At 44.6% G+C, this 16,878-nt stretch overlaps 1 protein-coding gene across 1 annotated transcript; it reads left to right on the forward strand.

Annotated features, from left to right (window-relative positions):
- Positions 1-3,943: 3,943 nt before the first annotated feature.
- Positions 3,944-7,952, forward strand: SOSTDC1 (sclerostin domain containing 1). Its single transcript, XM_044429337.1, has 2 exons — positions 3,944-4,139; positions 7,537-7,952. The coding sequence occupies exons 1-2, from the start codon at positions 3,944-3,946 to the stop codon at positions 7,950-7,952; spliced, it is 612 nt and encodes a 203-aa protein (XP_044285272.1).
- The last annotated feature ends 8,926 nt before the right edge of the window (positions 7,953-16,878 follow it).

Below are 16,878 nucleotides of genomic sequence, written 5' to 3' on the forward strand. Positions count from 1 at the left end.
AGCAGATACATAGGAATAAATTCCAAAAATGGCAACAAAGATGACCAGGGCACAAGGAACTAAGTTGTATGAGGAAAGATTAAAGGAAGCGATTAATCGCTTTGAGAAGGGCAGGCTGAGGGAAGATAGGATATCACTAAGTTCCTAAAGGGATGTCACACAGAAGACAGCCACAACCTGTCCTGTGTCATCCAAGACCGTAGGACAAGAAATAGTAGGGTTAAATTTCAAATTGTCCATCAGACAAAGTCAATGAAACCAACTACCTAGGAAGGGAGTATATTCTACATTCCTGGAAGTACTCATGCAGAGTGTGGACAACTGCCTGGCAGGGATGCTTTAAATTGTATTTCTGGGCTGAGCAGGGCAGGGCTGGTCCTAGCATTAGGCAAGGTGAGTCATTTGCCTCAGGTGGCAAATGATGATAGGTACCAGCAGCATGTTTGAGGGAAGAAGTGTGTGGCACATGATCTTCCCTATGTAAGCTAGTCTACTTAAGGTGTAGGGTCCCATAGTCTTTATTTCAAACAGTAAAATGTCCTGGGTTGGCCCTAGAACTCAGTGGTCTATATGATATCTTCCAACGCTATCATCCTATAATAACAATATAACTCTTTTACCTTATTCTTGATTATCTGATAATAAGTTATTCTTGTTCTTTCTTTATCCTTTTCTTTGTGACAAGAATGGTAACAACCACTGAAGTGGCTTAGTGAATTTCCTGAAGGTACGCACATTGCAGTGTGGCTGCAAAAATAAAGATTAAAGATGTGCAATTTTGTAATTTTTAGTTTTGTAATTGTGGATGTAACTTTTCATCTTAAAAGGCCCTGCAGATCAGACAAACTACCCTCTCCTACTTATTTGGCCCCTCCAGAGTCACTGGGCTAACAGCAGGGGCAAAGACACAACAGTGTTGCAAGGAAGCAAGGCAGGCCAGGAGTGCTACTGCTTGCAAATGTTCCTGGAAGCATAATTTTGCTATCACAACAATGTTGCTGTAGTGGCCAAGTTGGCAGCAAATTCAGCAGCAATTTGGCAGGGATAGGGTATAGTCCTTGGTGGTTATGAGGAAGGAAATGCACCCTGTGACCCCTGGTGGTTACCCACCCTTGGTATGCAGGAACTTGCAGGAAGTGTCCAAGTAATTGTATGAATGGCACCCAGTTGTACTTGCAGGCAGTGAGGGAAGGCAACCAATGTCCGCATCCTGGCAGAGGAAGCCACGCCACACTTCTGCTTTGGGCTCGGATAAAAGCACCTGCTTATTTGCACTGGGAGGAAAATTCATACTCTCTCCAGTGGGAGTTCTCCCCTCCATGCAAATTGCAGGCATTGGAGAGCCAAGGGTTGAAGCTCCTATGCCTGGATTCTCACCTGAACTGGGCTACCCACACATGCTTTTTAAAAGTCTTTCATGGCCTTGTTAATTGCATGGATGGTGCTGTGTATAGTTTGTCCCTCAGTCAGCCTGTGGATTCATCCAAGAACAGGGGAAGCTGCCTTATATTCTGGTCAGTATTGGCCGCGCCCCAGGTGGGGAACTTGTGACCCTCTGGGTATAGTTCAGCTGTAATTCCCCCCATCTTTCTCCACTGGAATTGCTGTTTTGGTCTGATAGGCATTGCAGTTGAACTTCTGGAGGGACACAAGTTGCCCACCCTTTGTCCATATTGACTGAGTTGCCAGGAAAAAGAAAAGCACATCTTTCTCAGCCATACCTAGAGATGCCAGGGACTTACCCAAGACTTTTGACATGGAAGCATGTGTTGTGCCACCAAGTTATGGCCCTTCTGAGAAGGGACCATGATGCTGCCAGCTCTGGCTGGTAGCAGCGGCCACCCTGGCAAGGAGTCCTTCACAGATGAGCCAGCTGAGACCTGTCAAGGAATGACACAGGAACCTGCTTTGCTGGCCATGGATCCCTCCCTGAGCCATTCGTGTCAATCTGCTGCTTAATTTTGAGATCAGAATCTGCCTGGTGAGTTAGTAGCTATGCTATGACCTTCACATTATTTAAGATGAAGTAAGAACTTGGCTAGCACTTGCAGGAGCTCCTGCTAGGGCCAGCCGACTAGGCAGCCCAGCTTTGCTTGTCCTTCACCTTCATGCTGAAGAGTTTCTGCAAGCACTGGCCATGTGCGCAGCCACTGCTCCTCCAGAGGAAACCCCTTGTTTCTCAGATCTGTAACTGGACTTAGTAAAGGGATCTCCTTTTGTGTTGTTCAACCTTCCATTGGAACGGGAAGTAGGACAGAGGAAATCCTCGTTATGTCCCATCACACATCAGAGATAACAAGTGGAATCTTCTTGAAGAGTGGAAGCTACATGTTTTCCATGCCTTCTCCTCAATTCCATGGTAACCTCCGTGTCAGGAAGGGATGGGGGAACACATGGAGAGAGACCAAGTCTCAACAAGCCAGATAGGGAGCCTCTGTGGACTGCTTCAGGCATGTCCACTCATGATTCTTCACTCACTGTACTTTCTGTGTTTTGCAACTCTCTCCACAGCTATTTTTAGAGTGATGAAAATGTACTATTATTTGGACATGGTTGTATGAGAACCTAGTGTATTTTCACAATACTAGTATACTGAAGTGCCACCTTGTGGTTATGCAATGGAATTTACAGAAAGGCAAAGAAAGAGAAACACCAGGAAAACCACCCACATGTAAAGGAGCCGAAGCCCCAGGGAAGTGGTGTGTTAAAAGCCTTATGAGAAGCCCAAAGTGCATTCCACAAGAGACATAATCATCAACGGGGTGGTGGAGTAGCAAGATTACGTGCACTGTCTTAACACTGCACCAGTAGCAAAGCCAGATGATGAGTTATGAATGTCTAAGACCTAGAAAGAAGGTGTCAAGAAAGCACCACAGACCAAGCTATGATTTTGTTTCTCCTTAGCAGAGCAGCTTATGATACACTGTAAAATATGCTTTAATCTTCTTCTGATCTGTGTATACAGTTCATAAATTTACAGCTGCAAAGTCGTGCAGTGTGTCTTCCAGAGTATTTCTATGGGGTTCAGTGGGGCTAACATGGGACATGCAAGTCACAGAATGTGGTCTGAAGAAACTTGCTTTGATAGGAAGAGCACGTGCCTCCATTTGTGGACCCCAGAGAATTGTCTTCCTCTCAGTCGTGTGGGAGACGCACAGCAGAACACGTTAACATTCTGCATACTGAGAAGAGACAATTCCCTGACCACCAATGTTGCTTAAGGAAAGCTTTGCACTGATCAAAGCTGCATTATTAAAATCTTTCTCGAAGCTGCCCTTAAATTATTCACACTACGTGTACAGTAGGTTGTAGCTTTTTTTCCCTACCCCAAAAGTGCCCTCGGTAGGAATTTTATCTCCTGAACTTTTCCGCAGTTGAAGATCACAAGCCTGCATCCTTCACGCAGATGGCCAATCGCACTTGCCCGCCCCATAAGCCCTGCACCATCCCGGGACCAGCAACTTTTGCATCCGAGCTGAATGAAGATGGGCAGTCGGCCGCCGCTCGTTCGGATCGCGCCTGACGGCAAAGGCAGGCAGGCTGCGTGCAAGCCGGCGAGCGGCCTCCTGCGTTGCGCGCTCCAAACTGCTGCAGAGGAGCGGAGACTTCCACCCGCCTCCGCACCCACCCACCGGCCTTGATGTACCCCGCGGCCTCGGCCAGAAAGGCTGCAGTTCGCGCGGGTTCTGTCTCCTAGCTCCTCCTCCACTCCTCCTCCTGCTGGGAAAGGAAGCCTCGCCGTTCCCAGGGGGTCCCACCCTCTGCTTGCCTGCGCGCTTCATCCGCAGCGCTCTCCCCAAGGTTACACCTTCAGGAGTGCCAAGCCGCGGCAACTATATAAAGGATGTCTTGAGGGAGGATTTCTACAGTCGTAGCAAAGGCGGCGGCGGCAGCAGCACGCCGGGATCCCTCGGGCGGGCGCACGCAGCTGGAGAGGGCCACCATGCTCCCCCTCGCACTCCACCTCTCTGGCGCTCTGCTCGCCTGCCTGCTCCTGGACAGCTGCTGGGCGTTCAAGAACGACGCCACGGAGATCCTGTATTCGCACGTGGCCAAGCCCCTTCCCGCCGCTTCCAGCAACAACAGCACCTTGAACCAAGCGCGGCACGGAGGCCGGCACCCCGGATTCGACCGGAGCAGTAAGTGTCCCGCAGGGCGCGCTGGCCTCGCTTGCCGCCGCTTTTCAGAACTGCAGGCGTGCTCAGTCCGCTTCCAGTCGGTTCCCCGCACGCCCCTTCCCATTCTGCTCCTTTGAAATGGGACGCTGCAAGTGCGGAATTCTGTTTGTTGTTATTAAGCTCTTCAGAAGTGACTCTGGGGAATCCTCTCTCGAGCAGAGCGCTCAGCTTCCAATTTCTCTCTCGCGCGCGCGCTCTCCTAAAGCAAGCAAATAAATACATCCACGACAAAGAGCTTCCTTGGGTTCACTTCCGAGCCAAAATGTGGCAGGCTTATTATAAACATCCCAAAATTAAAGTCAAACTTTGGTTCGAGGGATTCTTCTTACTCCCTCTCCCTCCGTAGATCGCGTATAGATGCCACCAGGAGCAAGAGAAACGCTGGCGAATAGAAAAAAGGGTTGCGCGTTTTCTCCCCCCCGTGTAGCTCTCCTCCCAAAAGGCAAGAGGCAGTGGGAGATTATCTGATCCTGTCCCCGTGAAGCTTCTTTTGTCTGGGACCGAGTGGTTCAGGAGAGGCAGCGTCCTCGAGTTCTCTGTCGGTACCGCATGCTTTTCAGCTGGAGCGCTCCGCTGCGCTACTTCACAAAGCTAACATTTAGCGTCAGCTAGGCTTTGATTTTGTTCCAGCGCCGTGTTTTTATTTCCCGATTTAGCGCTTACTAGCTTAATTCCTCTAGTCAGCGTCAACAAACAGGTTCACAACTTAGCTGGAATCTGTGCTTCAACTTGCCTTTTTAAAAGTGTTTCTCTCCCAGCAACACACACCCTACTGCCTTGCTCCCTGGCTGGATTTTGGAAAGCTTTTTTGCTGCCTGAAATCATAGCACTACTCTAAATCATGAAAGGTGCATTGATTAAATAGAGCACCTTTATCTCCAAAGGGGGAGGTGTTGAAAACACCTTGAAGCAGAAGCAGAAGCCTTAACTGCATTTCTTTTAAGCATGGCTTACAGTTGCAGGAAATATCTTGTCAATGTAAGATTACTGAAACAGCCCAATGGGCATTCACTGCCAGCAAACTGTCACCATGAATAGAAGAGAAGGGTGCGTGTGTGGTGGTGGTGGTGGTGGGGAGGTGAGACCTAAGCAGGTATGCATGCAATCATTGAAAAAGACAGACAATACAAAGTGGTAACCACTTCCTTCCCGCTGCATTCCTGAGCCAGGTGCAGGATGCAAATATGCGTCAGAATTATTCAGGCAAGCAAGAGTATGCAGAGGTCCATTCCGCAAAAAGTAGTCTGAGCAGGCTAGTCATTTGAAGATGTCAACACTTTAGTGCATCCCTTCACCCAAAGGCGTATTTCTGCAGTCACTTCACAGTGGCGCTGTAACTGCTTGTTGCACTGAACCAAAAATACGTTGGCTTTGCATGCACATTTGGCTTTACCAAAACTGGGCCAACTATCGCACAAGATCTTATGTCCAAAATTCCACTTGAATGAATGGGAGATGCGCACTGCTGAGCTCTTGAGTGGGTCCCAATTGCGCTGAAGAATGATGCCATTTGTACTGATGAATACTTGCTGATTCTTAAGGAAGATAATTTCTGGGAATACTAATATGCACAAACCAATTACACCTATCCTATTAAAAATGTTTTGCAAGTTGTCACAACCCATGTGTTCTGTGCAAGACTAAACATTCTCATAAATATATCCATGGATCTTTATTATGAGGCAAACCAAGGGAAGAAGGGAGGAATGTTCTTGTATGGCTTTTCCTGCTTTCTTTTTAAAAGTTCCTTCCAATCGGCTTGATTTCAAAGAATCAAATGTAAGCCAAACTATCGTGGGTGTGGACAAACTACTCATTAAGTCTGTTATTTGCCGTGCTTTTGAATAACATTAGGCAGTTTCCATGATAACATTTACTTTAAAAAGAGAAAGTGTATGAGTGAAAGATGTGTGTTGAAATTCATGGTGTGTGTTCATTTCAAAGGGGTGATTATTAAAATAAGGAATTGTGCTTACTTCAGTGCGGATGTCTACAGAAAGAAGCAGGCACAAACATGCCTTGCTTTGCCTTGCAAGTAGTTCAGCACCTTCGTTCGCTATCAGTTGCCTTAAAAAAATGGAATAACATTGCCTCAGGTTTTACAGTATATTTGTTTTAAGAAACAGTACTCACAAGCTGTGTTGCAATACTGATGCCCAATGAAAACTGTATATGTTAATAGACACATGTATATAATACAGATTTCTAAGTTTCTTTCTCAGAATTAGCATTAGATGTCCTTGATGGGACAAATGCATATGTTTGTTCATTATAATTATTTGCGTACAACATAGTAATTTCCCAATCTCCCAAACCAACACACATAAATGTTCATACTAAATGAATAGCTAACATCTTGGAGTAAATCATCTTAGATCAAGATCCAGGATAATGTTTTATGAAATGCAGGGAGATGAAAGGCAGCCTTGTAACATGAAATAATTATTTCTGATATCATCAGTAACTGGGCCAACGCTAATATACAGATAGGAGCCTACTTACTTGTCTACAGTGATATATTACAGCTTCACGCCTTCAGATGAGCACTGGATTGAAAAGTAGAAGCTGGCTATCTGAACTTCTCAGTATGCCATTTATTTACGTAAAAAAGCTTATTCCAGTGTAACATCCATCAGGGCTTCGAAAATGTCCATTGACTTTAAAGGAACCAAACTTTATCTTGTCTGTTCAAATAGTCTCCCAGCATTCACAGAGTAGAGAAGCACTGTCCCTCCACTCTGTGGATGGTACAACACAAAATGAGGATCTATGCCTGCTTGAATGGAGGGTTTGCTCACAAGATTTATCTCCTTGCTTAGAAAAAAATAAAAGTGGTACCAACATTGGTGCAGTGGTTAAAAGCATGGGGAAAAGGCAGGATATAAATCGAAAAATTAATTAATTAATTAATAAAATAAAAATTGCAGTATGTACGTATGTCCAAACAATAGCAGTGTGACATGTGCCGGAGGGAAATCATAGTGGATACTTCTGTGATTGAGGTATCTTGCGACTTTTTGTATCTTGGAAATAAGCCAGTGCACCCTTTTGTGCATCTCTGCATCATGAGCACGAGTAAATCTGCCTATTGGGCAGACCACACATACACAGTTCCTTGTGCTGGTAAGCTGACAACAGTATCGCCCTGCAGCAATAAGTGGGAGGAGCAGCAATGCGAACAGTGCAAGTGGAAGTTGGCATGGACCTCTGGCTTATACATGTCATCATTTCCATAGTGGAGAGGGAAGGAGGGAAGGTACGACTCTTGTCTGTCACTTTGTGAGCTACTCTGGTGCAAGAAGTAATCTGAAAGTGCTTGCAATCTGGAGACTGATTTTATTCTTCTCGTCTTTGACAGGTCGTGTTCAAGTTGGCTGCCGGGAACTGCGATCTACTAAGTATATTTCCGATGGCCAATGCACTAGCATCAACCCTCTGAAAGAGCTGGTCTGTGCTGGGGAGTGCCTCCCATTACCAGTGCTGCCCAACTGGATTGGCGGAGGATATGGATCCAAATACTGGAGCAGAAGGAGCTCCCAAGAGTGGAGATGTGTGAACGACAAAACACGCACCCAGCGGATTCAGCTTCAGTGTCAAGATGGAAGTACAAGAACCTACAAAGTCACCGTTGTCACAGCTTGCAAGTGCAAGCGATACACCCGGCAGCACAACGAATCCAGCCATAATTTCGAAGGACCGCCTCAAACAAAGCCAATCCAACACCATAAAGAGAGGAAAAGGAACAGCAAATCCATGAAGCATTCCACAAGTTAGAACACACTTGTGCATTTAAAAAACTGAATGTAACAATAATCACCTACTTTACAGATAGCACTGCCTGACGAGAAAAACCCACTGCCCTCTTATGTCACAGTTGCTTGGTGCCATACACTTGTGGCATTCACTGAACTCAGAAGGGCATTCCGTGCATTCGGGCCTCTTTCTACATTTGGGGGTGAGCATATTTTTAAGATGAGCTAGAAGCATACAGCTGAACTTATCTTCTTTATGTTTATTTTATTTCTAACTTTGCAGGAAACAAAACTGTACATTCAATTAATTGTGTATTGTGGAGAGCTGCCGTTGTGAGTTCTCAAAGGTCCAGTTTCCAGACCAAGTATTTTGTCAGCATTTCACATATCTCATTGAAAAGGAAATAAATACTTCGAATTTCATTCCAATACAATTGAATCATTGCACATGCAGAACCTTCCTTTCTGCACATATACCTAACCAACAAATTACTAAAGAAAAACAAAACATGCATAACAGCAGCTGAAAAGTAAATTTGAACAAAACCTATTTATTTGTCAATGTAATTATTTAATGAGCATTTACGTGTTTCGTATTTTTTCAATGCTTGTTTTACGTCTCATCACTTTTTCCACGCATCAAATATCTTCCAATGACTTGTGTTCAAAGTTGAATATACATTGTGTAGATAATGTAAAATATATATTTTAACCTGTGTGTGTGCGCTGGGGGGGGTTGTTTGTTTTAATCTTCAAGTAAGGACATTTGAAAACTGTTTTGTAAATGCATTGCAAAATATGTTTGTATTTTTTTAAAGTGTGCAGTCAAAAGATATCCCTTATTCCATATCAGTTTCATCCATTTTTAATGGCAATAATAAAAAAATCAACACTATTCTTGTCTTCAGTTGTATCTGGTATAATAGTATAATGCACCAGTGGCTTGAAAGGGCTACAAGAAAGAGCAGCAGAGAGTATGACTCTATGCAGAAGATCTCAGGGTAAGTCCCTGGAATCTCCAGCAAATCTGCCACTCTCCAAGCAAGCAATTTTAGCTAGCACCCATCCATATACGGAATGTTTCTTTGCAGGCTGATCTGTAGAGTGTGATGTGAAGGCCAGTTAAGGGCACAATCCAGTGAGACTGCCCCTAGGTTGCTCAGAGCATCCGGGACACAGTGAGGGAAGGCCAGAGTCATCCCTGTACCTTGTGTTCTGCAGTTGTACTTCCTGCAGCCTGCAAAGAGAGGGAACGGCTGATTTCAGCTGGTTAATTACCATGCTTTTGAGAGGGAGGGAAGGAGGTTGCAGTGCTACCAGGATATGCCATACCCTTGCAGCACTGGTCTCTTGCCTTCCTGCCTGCCAAACCCCTTTTCCAATATCTTGCAAGCTCAAAGATGCACTTAACATGTTAATTGAGCGGGGACCAAATTGTGACTCCCTAGCTCTGCTGTTGGGCTGGCAACAAATGATCTTTTTTGTCCTCTAGACATCTGTGGCATAGGATCACTCTTTCCAGCACTCCTTGTGTGGCATTGGCATCTGTATGCCATTTGTGTGCTTTGGCTTAGCATGTAGATTAAAGGGCTCTCCGCACTTTCACAGACCATAGCGAAGGAGATCTCTTTGCTGGTGTGGATAGAACTGCCCGACTTAGGAAGTAAGGTGCAGCACATAAAGCCTTCACTGTGTGGTGACACTGATGTGCCATGCAATTAGCAGCTAGAGAGTAACAAGTTTTTAAAAAACACGGAAGTTTATAAATGTATCCCAAAGCAAAGAAGGAGTAAAGGCAAAATCTCACAATACTCTTAGAACTGTATAAAATAGTAAAAGACATAATTTTACAGCAGGTGTGGGCAACAGATGGACTGGAATCTATTGGCAGATGTCTGGGTGGTTTGCAGTAGCTCAGCAAGGGGTCCTGACTCCCAGGGGTTTAACAACATCATCTACTGAATGGATTGCCCCACTTGCAAAGTCAGGATGCTGAAATAAAAGTCCGCAAAAAACCCAGATTGGTTTGTGTGTGGAAGGACCGTGCACTCCTTTCAGGGGGTATTCCGGAAAAGAAGTTCCCAGGCTATGCTTGTCCTCAGAGGCAACCTGAATGCGAGCAGCTGAAGCACAGGTTACGTGAAAAGCAGTGGTGTAGTGGAGCCAGGGCTCACAGGCAGGCAGAGCCAGAAGGGATCAGCACGGTCACAGATGCTTTTGCCACCCTCTCAGGCTTCCCTACTCTCTCTGAGCATAGGTGAAATCTTCACAGTAGCTGTTGCAATGCAAAGTATTTCGGGGTGGCTTAATCTTGAAAGAACAATTAAGATGGACCGACTTTACAAAAGACCTGCTCCTGGTGCAGATGAGAACTTACAGAACTGGGTTGCTGATAGGGTTGGCACAGCTGCCTGCATTTTTGGACTCACAGCCTTCAGGTAGTGGCTTTGGGGACTGTCACAATGAGCACCTGCGCTTCAAAATCCACTGCTAACTTCAGTAGTTAAATGTAGTTTAAATTATATGCTTTGAACTAGTATGTCCTCAGGAAAAACCGTCCTGAGGGTTGGAATGTGGATCTGGATTATGGTGCAGGGTAAGACTGAATAGTGAAGATGAAGATGATTGATTTCATTTCTAAACTGCCCAATAGCCAAAGCTCTGTAGGCAGTTTACAACAGTAATTCTTCCCCCTCTGCCATTTTCCTATCATAAATTTCCCTCAAAGCCATTTATCTCTAGCCATTTCAGAGAGGTGATTTTTCTGGTAGAAAATGGCATGGCGTTAAACTCCCCCTCCCTCTTCAGTTCCAACCCAGACCAGATATCTCCCCTGCCTCATTTTAACTTGACGTGGCCAGTTCCACACACATTAGTTATAAATACTTCTAATGCAAGATGTAGTTTCGTCCGTAGGATATGCTCACCCTCAAGCCATTCTTTTGCACCTGGCCATACATAGTTCATGGATGACTGGCTTCTTGTTTTCTGTGCTTTTTTTCTTTTTTTAAGATCCTGTAATCTGAGCCCACTCCACTCTTGATGTAAATGTCAAGACTGATCCAAAAGATCATCTTGTTTTTGAGGGAATGCAGGAACGTGTAGGCTACAACAAGAGAGGGAGAGGATGCACTTTATCTGCATCTCTCCATCATACTGCTTTTAGGGTGCAATCCTATGCATGCTTCCACAGAAACAAGTCTTGCTGTCTGGGGCATGCTTGGAGCTTAGGACTTGGGTGTCTAGACATACAAAGGATGCATCCTTAATTGCATCCTAAGTATTTCCTATGTTTCTTGTTAGATTAATGTCACCACTGATCCTCTAGAGAAACTCCATCGCCCAAATGCTGTTATCCTAAGAAAGTAGGTAAAACATTGTTTTAAAAATATATGAGCAAAAACAAAACTTGTAGTAATCTTTGGTATAAAGAAAATATTTCAGTACATAGTGTTGGATTCTGGAAGTCTTATGTGAATACTAGTGACAGCTGGTGCTTTATTTATAGTCTGGTTAGTCGTCCAAGTATAATTTACTGCACTGTGCAGGAAATGTTGGTACCTGAGCACTCTAAGGGCAGTAAGTTTGTTCCACTGATTTCAGCTTTTTTGGGAGTAATCAGTAAAATATCTGCAGTGATGTGTATGCCCATTCACAGGGCAAAATCAAAATATACTCATGCATGTACCTGATGGAAGACTGTGTCCATGTAACTCCATGCAACATTATGATTACAGTAATCAGCTCTCAAAATCCCTGCTGGTATATATGATCTCAGGGGCCTGGGCAGGGCTGAAGGCCAAACCACTGGGGAGGCATGAAGGCCCTCAACTGTGTGGGTGAAGCCACCCAATGAGAGGCGTCCTACTCCAGCTGAGAGGTCCGTCCTGAATGTCTTACCTGGCCAGTGCCCTTTCCCCAATGGGAGAAGTTGTGAGGCAGGTAAATTGACATTGCTGTGTATGAGCCTTCTGCAATAGGAGAAGGGCTGCATGCAGCTGAGTTGATTTACAGTGGATGCCCTGGAAGGATCATGCCCTTGACATGCCACAGGGATCAAATGGTTTCAGGGCCAGGGACACCCCAACCCCACATTTGAAAGCATTCAGCCTATCAAGTGCTGGCTGGAGGTCAATTAAAATTTAAATAGTCTTCCCTGCATTACATACTTCAGCTACTATTTCCTCTTCTTAATTAAGGCAAATAAATGCAGGGACAGGAGAAACTTCCTCTAGGTTATGTACAGATGCAATAGTCATATTGGGCAGTGACTCTTAGCATGGAGATGGAAACTAAGAAGACCAACAAAAAATATCATGATGAGATTATGTCTTTTCATTTCCAATGATGTCTTTTCCCTGGAAGCTTTGTTTTCCAGAGGTCTTGACTGTGATTGTAATCACATATGTTAACTGGATAAGAGGGGACCTAGACTGCATTGATCTGCTTTTTAAGAGGCTGAGTTAGTTCGTCTTATTCAAATGACACCAACTTGTCTAAAAAGAAATCATCTGGACATAGTAAAGCTAATGTGGAAGTCTGTAGTAACTGGGGGTGCACACTGATTTGGTTTGGACTGAGATTCAGTGGTTTGGAAACCTGTTTAATTTTGTTAGAATCATACTCTTTGACTCAAGTCCAAATCCAAATCTTTATTTTAAAATCGTGCTTCTCTTTGACTCTCAAGAAATGGACACAAGTTTTGTCTATTTTTCAAAATTAAAGTGTGCAATTATATGGTATCATGAGGAGATAGCACAGGGTGGTCTAACTTTTCATACAACAAGAGCCGCATGACGACTTTGACACAGAACCTGGCAACTGCGCAGTGAATCACATTTCCATATCATACATTAAAGTGTTTGTAATACATTTATTTAATGTTGTGGGCCTGTGATTTCTGCAGAGATCACAGGCAGCTCCTCTTCAACCACAGCCCAAGTGCCATGCCTGTCCTCTGGGCTGGCCCATCCCTTTCTTCCTTGTTTCTTCCATCCAGAAACTTTCCCAGGTGACCTCCCAGCCCCTCCTTCCTTCTTGGAATTACTCCACGGAGCCTCTTGCGCTTGAGCCAACAAGCTCACCCCAGCATGACCCCCTGCTCCTGCTGACAAGCGCAAAGGCACTCAGTGCAATCATGCCTGTGCCAGCACTAGGATCTAGATGGGGGTGACGGAGGGCTTTGAGTGGCAAGAGTGTTGCAGAACAAGGCCTGGTCCCCCAGGCTCCACCATCCCCATTTTAATGCTTCTCCCAAGAGAGAGAACTACCAAAGCTTATTCAACACTGGATCAGTCCCGCAATGCATTATTTCAGCTTCCTCCCTCAAACCACTGGGATTGCTGAGTAAAACCCTTCACTGGTAAAACCTTTCACCATGGTTAGAAGCTAGCACTGCCAGTCACGGAACCCAATCTCCTCCTCTTTCTCCCTTCATTTTCTCTGTCAGACCAAAGAATTAGCCGAATGGTCAGCCTGGGTAGGTGAGGTCAGACTCCAGAAACAGAAAGCACCCCGCTGCCAGGAAAATGTTCCATGTTGAGTCTATGACAGCATAGCAAGGGGCAGCTCAAGGTTCCTAGTTAGGGGAGAAGCAGCCCCTGCCAGTCAGAGGTTGAACCAAAGATCAGATTTCATTTTAGATGGGAGTCCTCCCTCCAGTCATGACTCAAAGCACATTCCTTGCAAACCTAAAAAGAGGAAAACAAGTCCTGTGAATGCAGTTCTTGCACCAGCTGCAGCAGCCCTGATGCAAGGAGCTGGGAAGAATATTCTTTGTCGACAGTGTGCAAATCAAGCAATGAAATAATTCTCACTTAAATACAAAATGTTGCAGCAGGAGGGCAGACGTAGCCCAGGGAGCCCCAATTTGGCTGCTCCAGCTTTCCAAGATGACCCCAAACTTCTTGCCCAGTCAATGGATTGTTTGGAGGTTTCCTAGATTTTGTGTAGTCTTTTACCTAATCTTAATGGTTGAAATGTGTCTCCTAATGCCAGTAAGAGCCTTAAGATCAAATATGCTGGTGTGGCAGCCCTGCCTTCTTTACCTTTGGCCTCATCTGCTCCCGGAATGTCTCTCTCCCGAAACTGTCTCCTAAATGAGGCTGGTCCTCAGGGTGAAAGGGATTAGATGACCCTGCTTTACAGACAGGGTCTGAAGAGCCACAAGACAAACTCTCCACAAAATTAACAGTGCATAATACATGGGCGAAGGCTTGGGTCCAGCTACAAACTACCCAGGCAGTCCTTTTCTTCTGTCAACCCATAACAAACAATTGCTGTACTTGCCTAGGGCATCTCCCACATTCTGGTATGTTCCCCAGTTTTCCTGCATCCTTTATGTCTTGATTTGTTTTGCAAATTCATGCATTTGCAGCTGCTGAACCTCTGGGCAGGAAAAATCCAGGTGGCAGAGGGAGTACCAGGGTGAAAGCCACGTGGAGGGGGCAAGCTGCAGGGAGATCCTCCATTGTCTGGCTGACACTGTCTTCACTTGCCTTCTGAACCTGACCAGTCACTGGAACCGAGCCACTGCTGCGGCCAGTCTCCCAGTATCCACCTGTTTGCTGTCTGCATTTTGCTGGCCTGGAGAGCTCAATAAAGTAAGCACAACATTTTTTATTTGCATTTATGAATAGACACCTGTGAAAGTGTGTGCATGCATGTACATGTGCTTTTCTATGATGCATGTGTAGTTATACATGAAATGGTGTGAGACGGTACAATGGAAAAAGGTTTTCTAACTATTTAATTCTTTGATCATATAATGCATATCAGCGCTCCACCTGTAGGCTCACTTTCCTGGCTGATCTGCACAGCTTGTGCTCTCTACTACGAATGCATCCATTTCTTTGCAATTAATATTCCTTTTGGTGTTACCCATCTGTAATACACCTAAATGCCTTTTAGTACCTTTTGCTGTCTAAAGAGGCAGAGGATTTCAGCAGGGCTTACAAGCATCCACTGCAAGGTTGAGGCCCAGTAACCTCTGCCATGCCTCATACCCTAAACTTTATCTTAGCCCCAGGGAGGAAGTGGAAAGAAGGCTGGAGTACTGAATGAAACTGGCATAGCCCTGCACTCCAGTCACCTCTGCTCTCCCCAGCATGCCCCTTGATTCCCCCTCTGAGGCCTAGTGGTGACCCCAGGGGTGGGGCAGCTGGTGTAGTTCCTTCCACACCAGATACAAAGGGGGCTAGATGGGGTTCAGGCTTTGGATCATAGGATCATGGAACTAGGACTCCAAAGAATCCTATAGCTTCCCATAGGATGTCGGTAGGCTATAGGATGTTGCCCTAAAGTGCTGAATAAATGAATGAGTGAATGAATGAATCAATCGATCGATCAATCAGTCAATGAATCAATGATACCCATGACCTATTTACTTTAGCTCCTGCAGGTAAAAGATGCCTTTCATCTGTTGCTTCAGAATAAAGGTTTTGTGTGGCTTTTTACAGAACATAAACAGATCTATTTACTGCAATAACTAACATTTGTCTGCCACACAATTTTTAAAATGTAGCGTGTGTAGAATATCATTCATGTTTAAGAGCAAGGATGAGCTTTTTTTCCTGGGCTTAATGATAAATTCCTTCACTGGAACTAGTTAGGAAGTGAAGCTGAAAAAACATTATCATAGTGATCTGCTATCTGTTGATGAAAAATGCCCAGAGCCAGGGAGTAATCAGGGTTATATATAAAGAAAGGAAATACATTCTCCTCTGGCATGTTTGCTGTTTTGATAGCACCATGGAAATACAGATGAACAACATACTATGGTTGAAATGAGTGAGCTAGAATGACATCAAAATATTCTCTGTTTGGAAGATAAAAGTTCATGGCACGTTTGTTACAAAGATTACAATCTAACTTTTTGTTCTGCTTGGCTTAGCTCTGTTTCCTTTTTCAAGCAGTCACACAACCTGCAATTCATTCTTTCTGAAGAGTCCTGAAACCCAGAAATGTCAAAACCAAGTTCAGTAGTAGAATGATGCTGACTTTTGAATAACGCCCTTGGAAATACCTAAAAGATTTCTGCCTCATAAATAAACTGAGTCCTCCTAAACTTGACCTTTACATCCTTCCTGAAGAAGTGCCACATTAATCATGTGTGTGTTCAACACATTCCACTCTGGGATTCTTGTTGCTACAGTGCTAACTTGGAGGTTTTCAGAAACTTAGAAGGATCTGTGAGTGCTGGAAAGCATTCTCTTCTCATGATGCATTTCCTTTCCCGCAGGCCAGGCAAGGGGGCTTTGATTTTAATTTCATTGACATACTTGTAAATGTAGCTCCAGGTTAAAATGTAAAGTTATCTGCAGATTTATGAGCTAGGCAGGCATTCTGTCACCAGACTTGTTCCTTTTGCTTAGACATCAACCCCACAACAAAACTTGCCCGTGCATCTTTTTGAAAGACATCCAGCTTTTCAAACAATTTCACATTTTGTCCATGTCAATTCATTCCCCTTCTGCTTTGTTAGTCCCTCATAACATTCTTAGGCTGTGCATCTTATGCGTGCTTACCTGGAGTTAACTAATTCAGAAGATTACTTCTAAGGAAACATGCAGTGTGATTGAGTTGCATGTCTCTCCCCTAAAACTGAAGATATCTCCTGCGTCAAAACACAAGTGCAGACATACCAGTATGGAAATATGTTCTGTGTCCCATTCTCTGCTAACTGAAGAATGTGATGGTGATGATAATCATACAAAATACAAATACTGCAATACCTGAAAGAATGCCTTTCATGACCTGAATCTATCCAAACACTATGACTCAAGCCCTGAAGATTTCCCCTGGGTGCCATCTCCAAGAGAAGCTTGGAAGGTGGTAACAGGGAAGGCCTTAATGGTGACATCAGTTCCTCAATGAGACCTTTCCGGAACCAGTATGACCAACTTTTCAGTGCCAGGTTCAGACCACCCTCTGTTCTGAGGCTTTTAGTG

The sequence above is a fragment of the Varanus komodoensis genome, unplaced genomic scaffold (assembly GCF_004798865.1).
Source record: "Varanus komodoensis strain SLA01 unplaced genomic scaffold, ASM479886v1 scaffold2, whole genome shotgun sequence".
Lineage (NCBI taxonomy): Eukaryota > Metazoa > Chordata > Lepidosauria > Squamata > Varanidae > Varanus > Varanus komodoensis.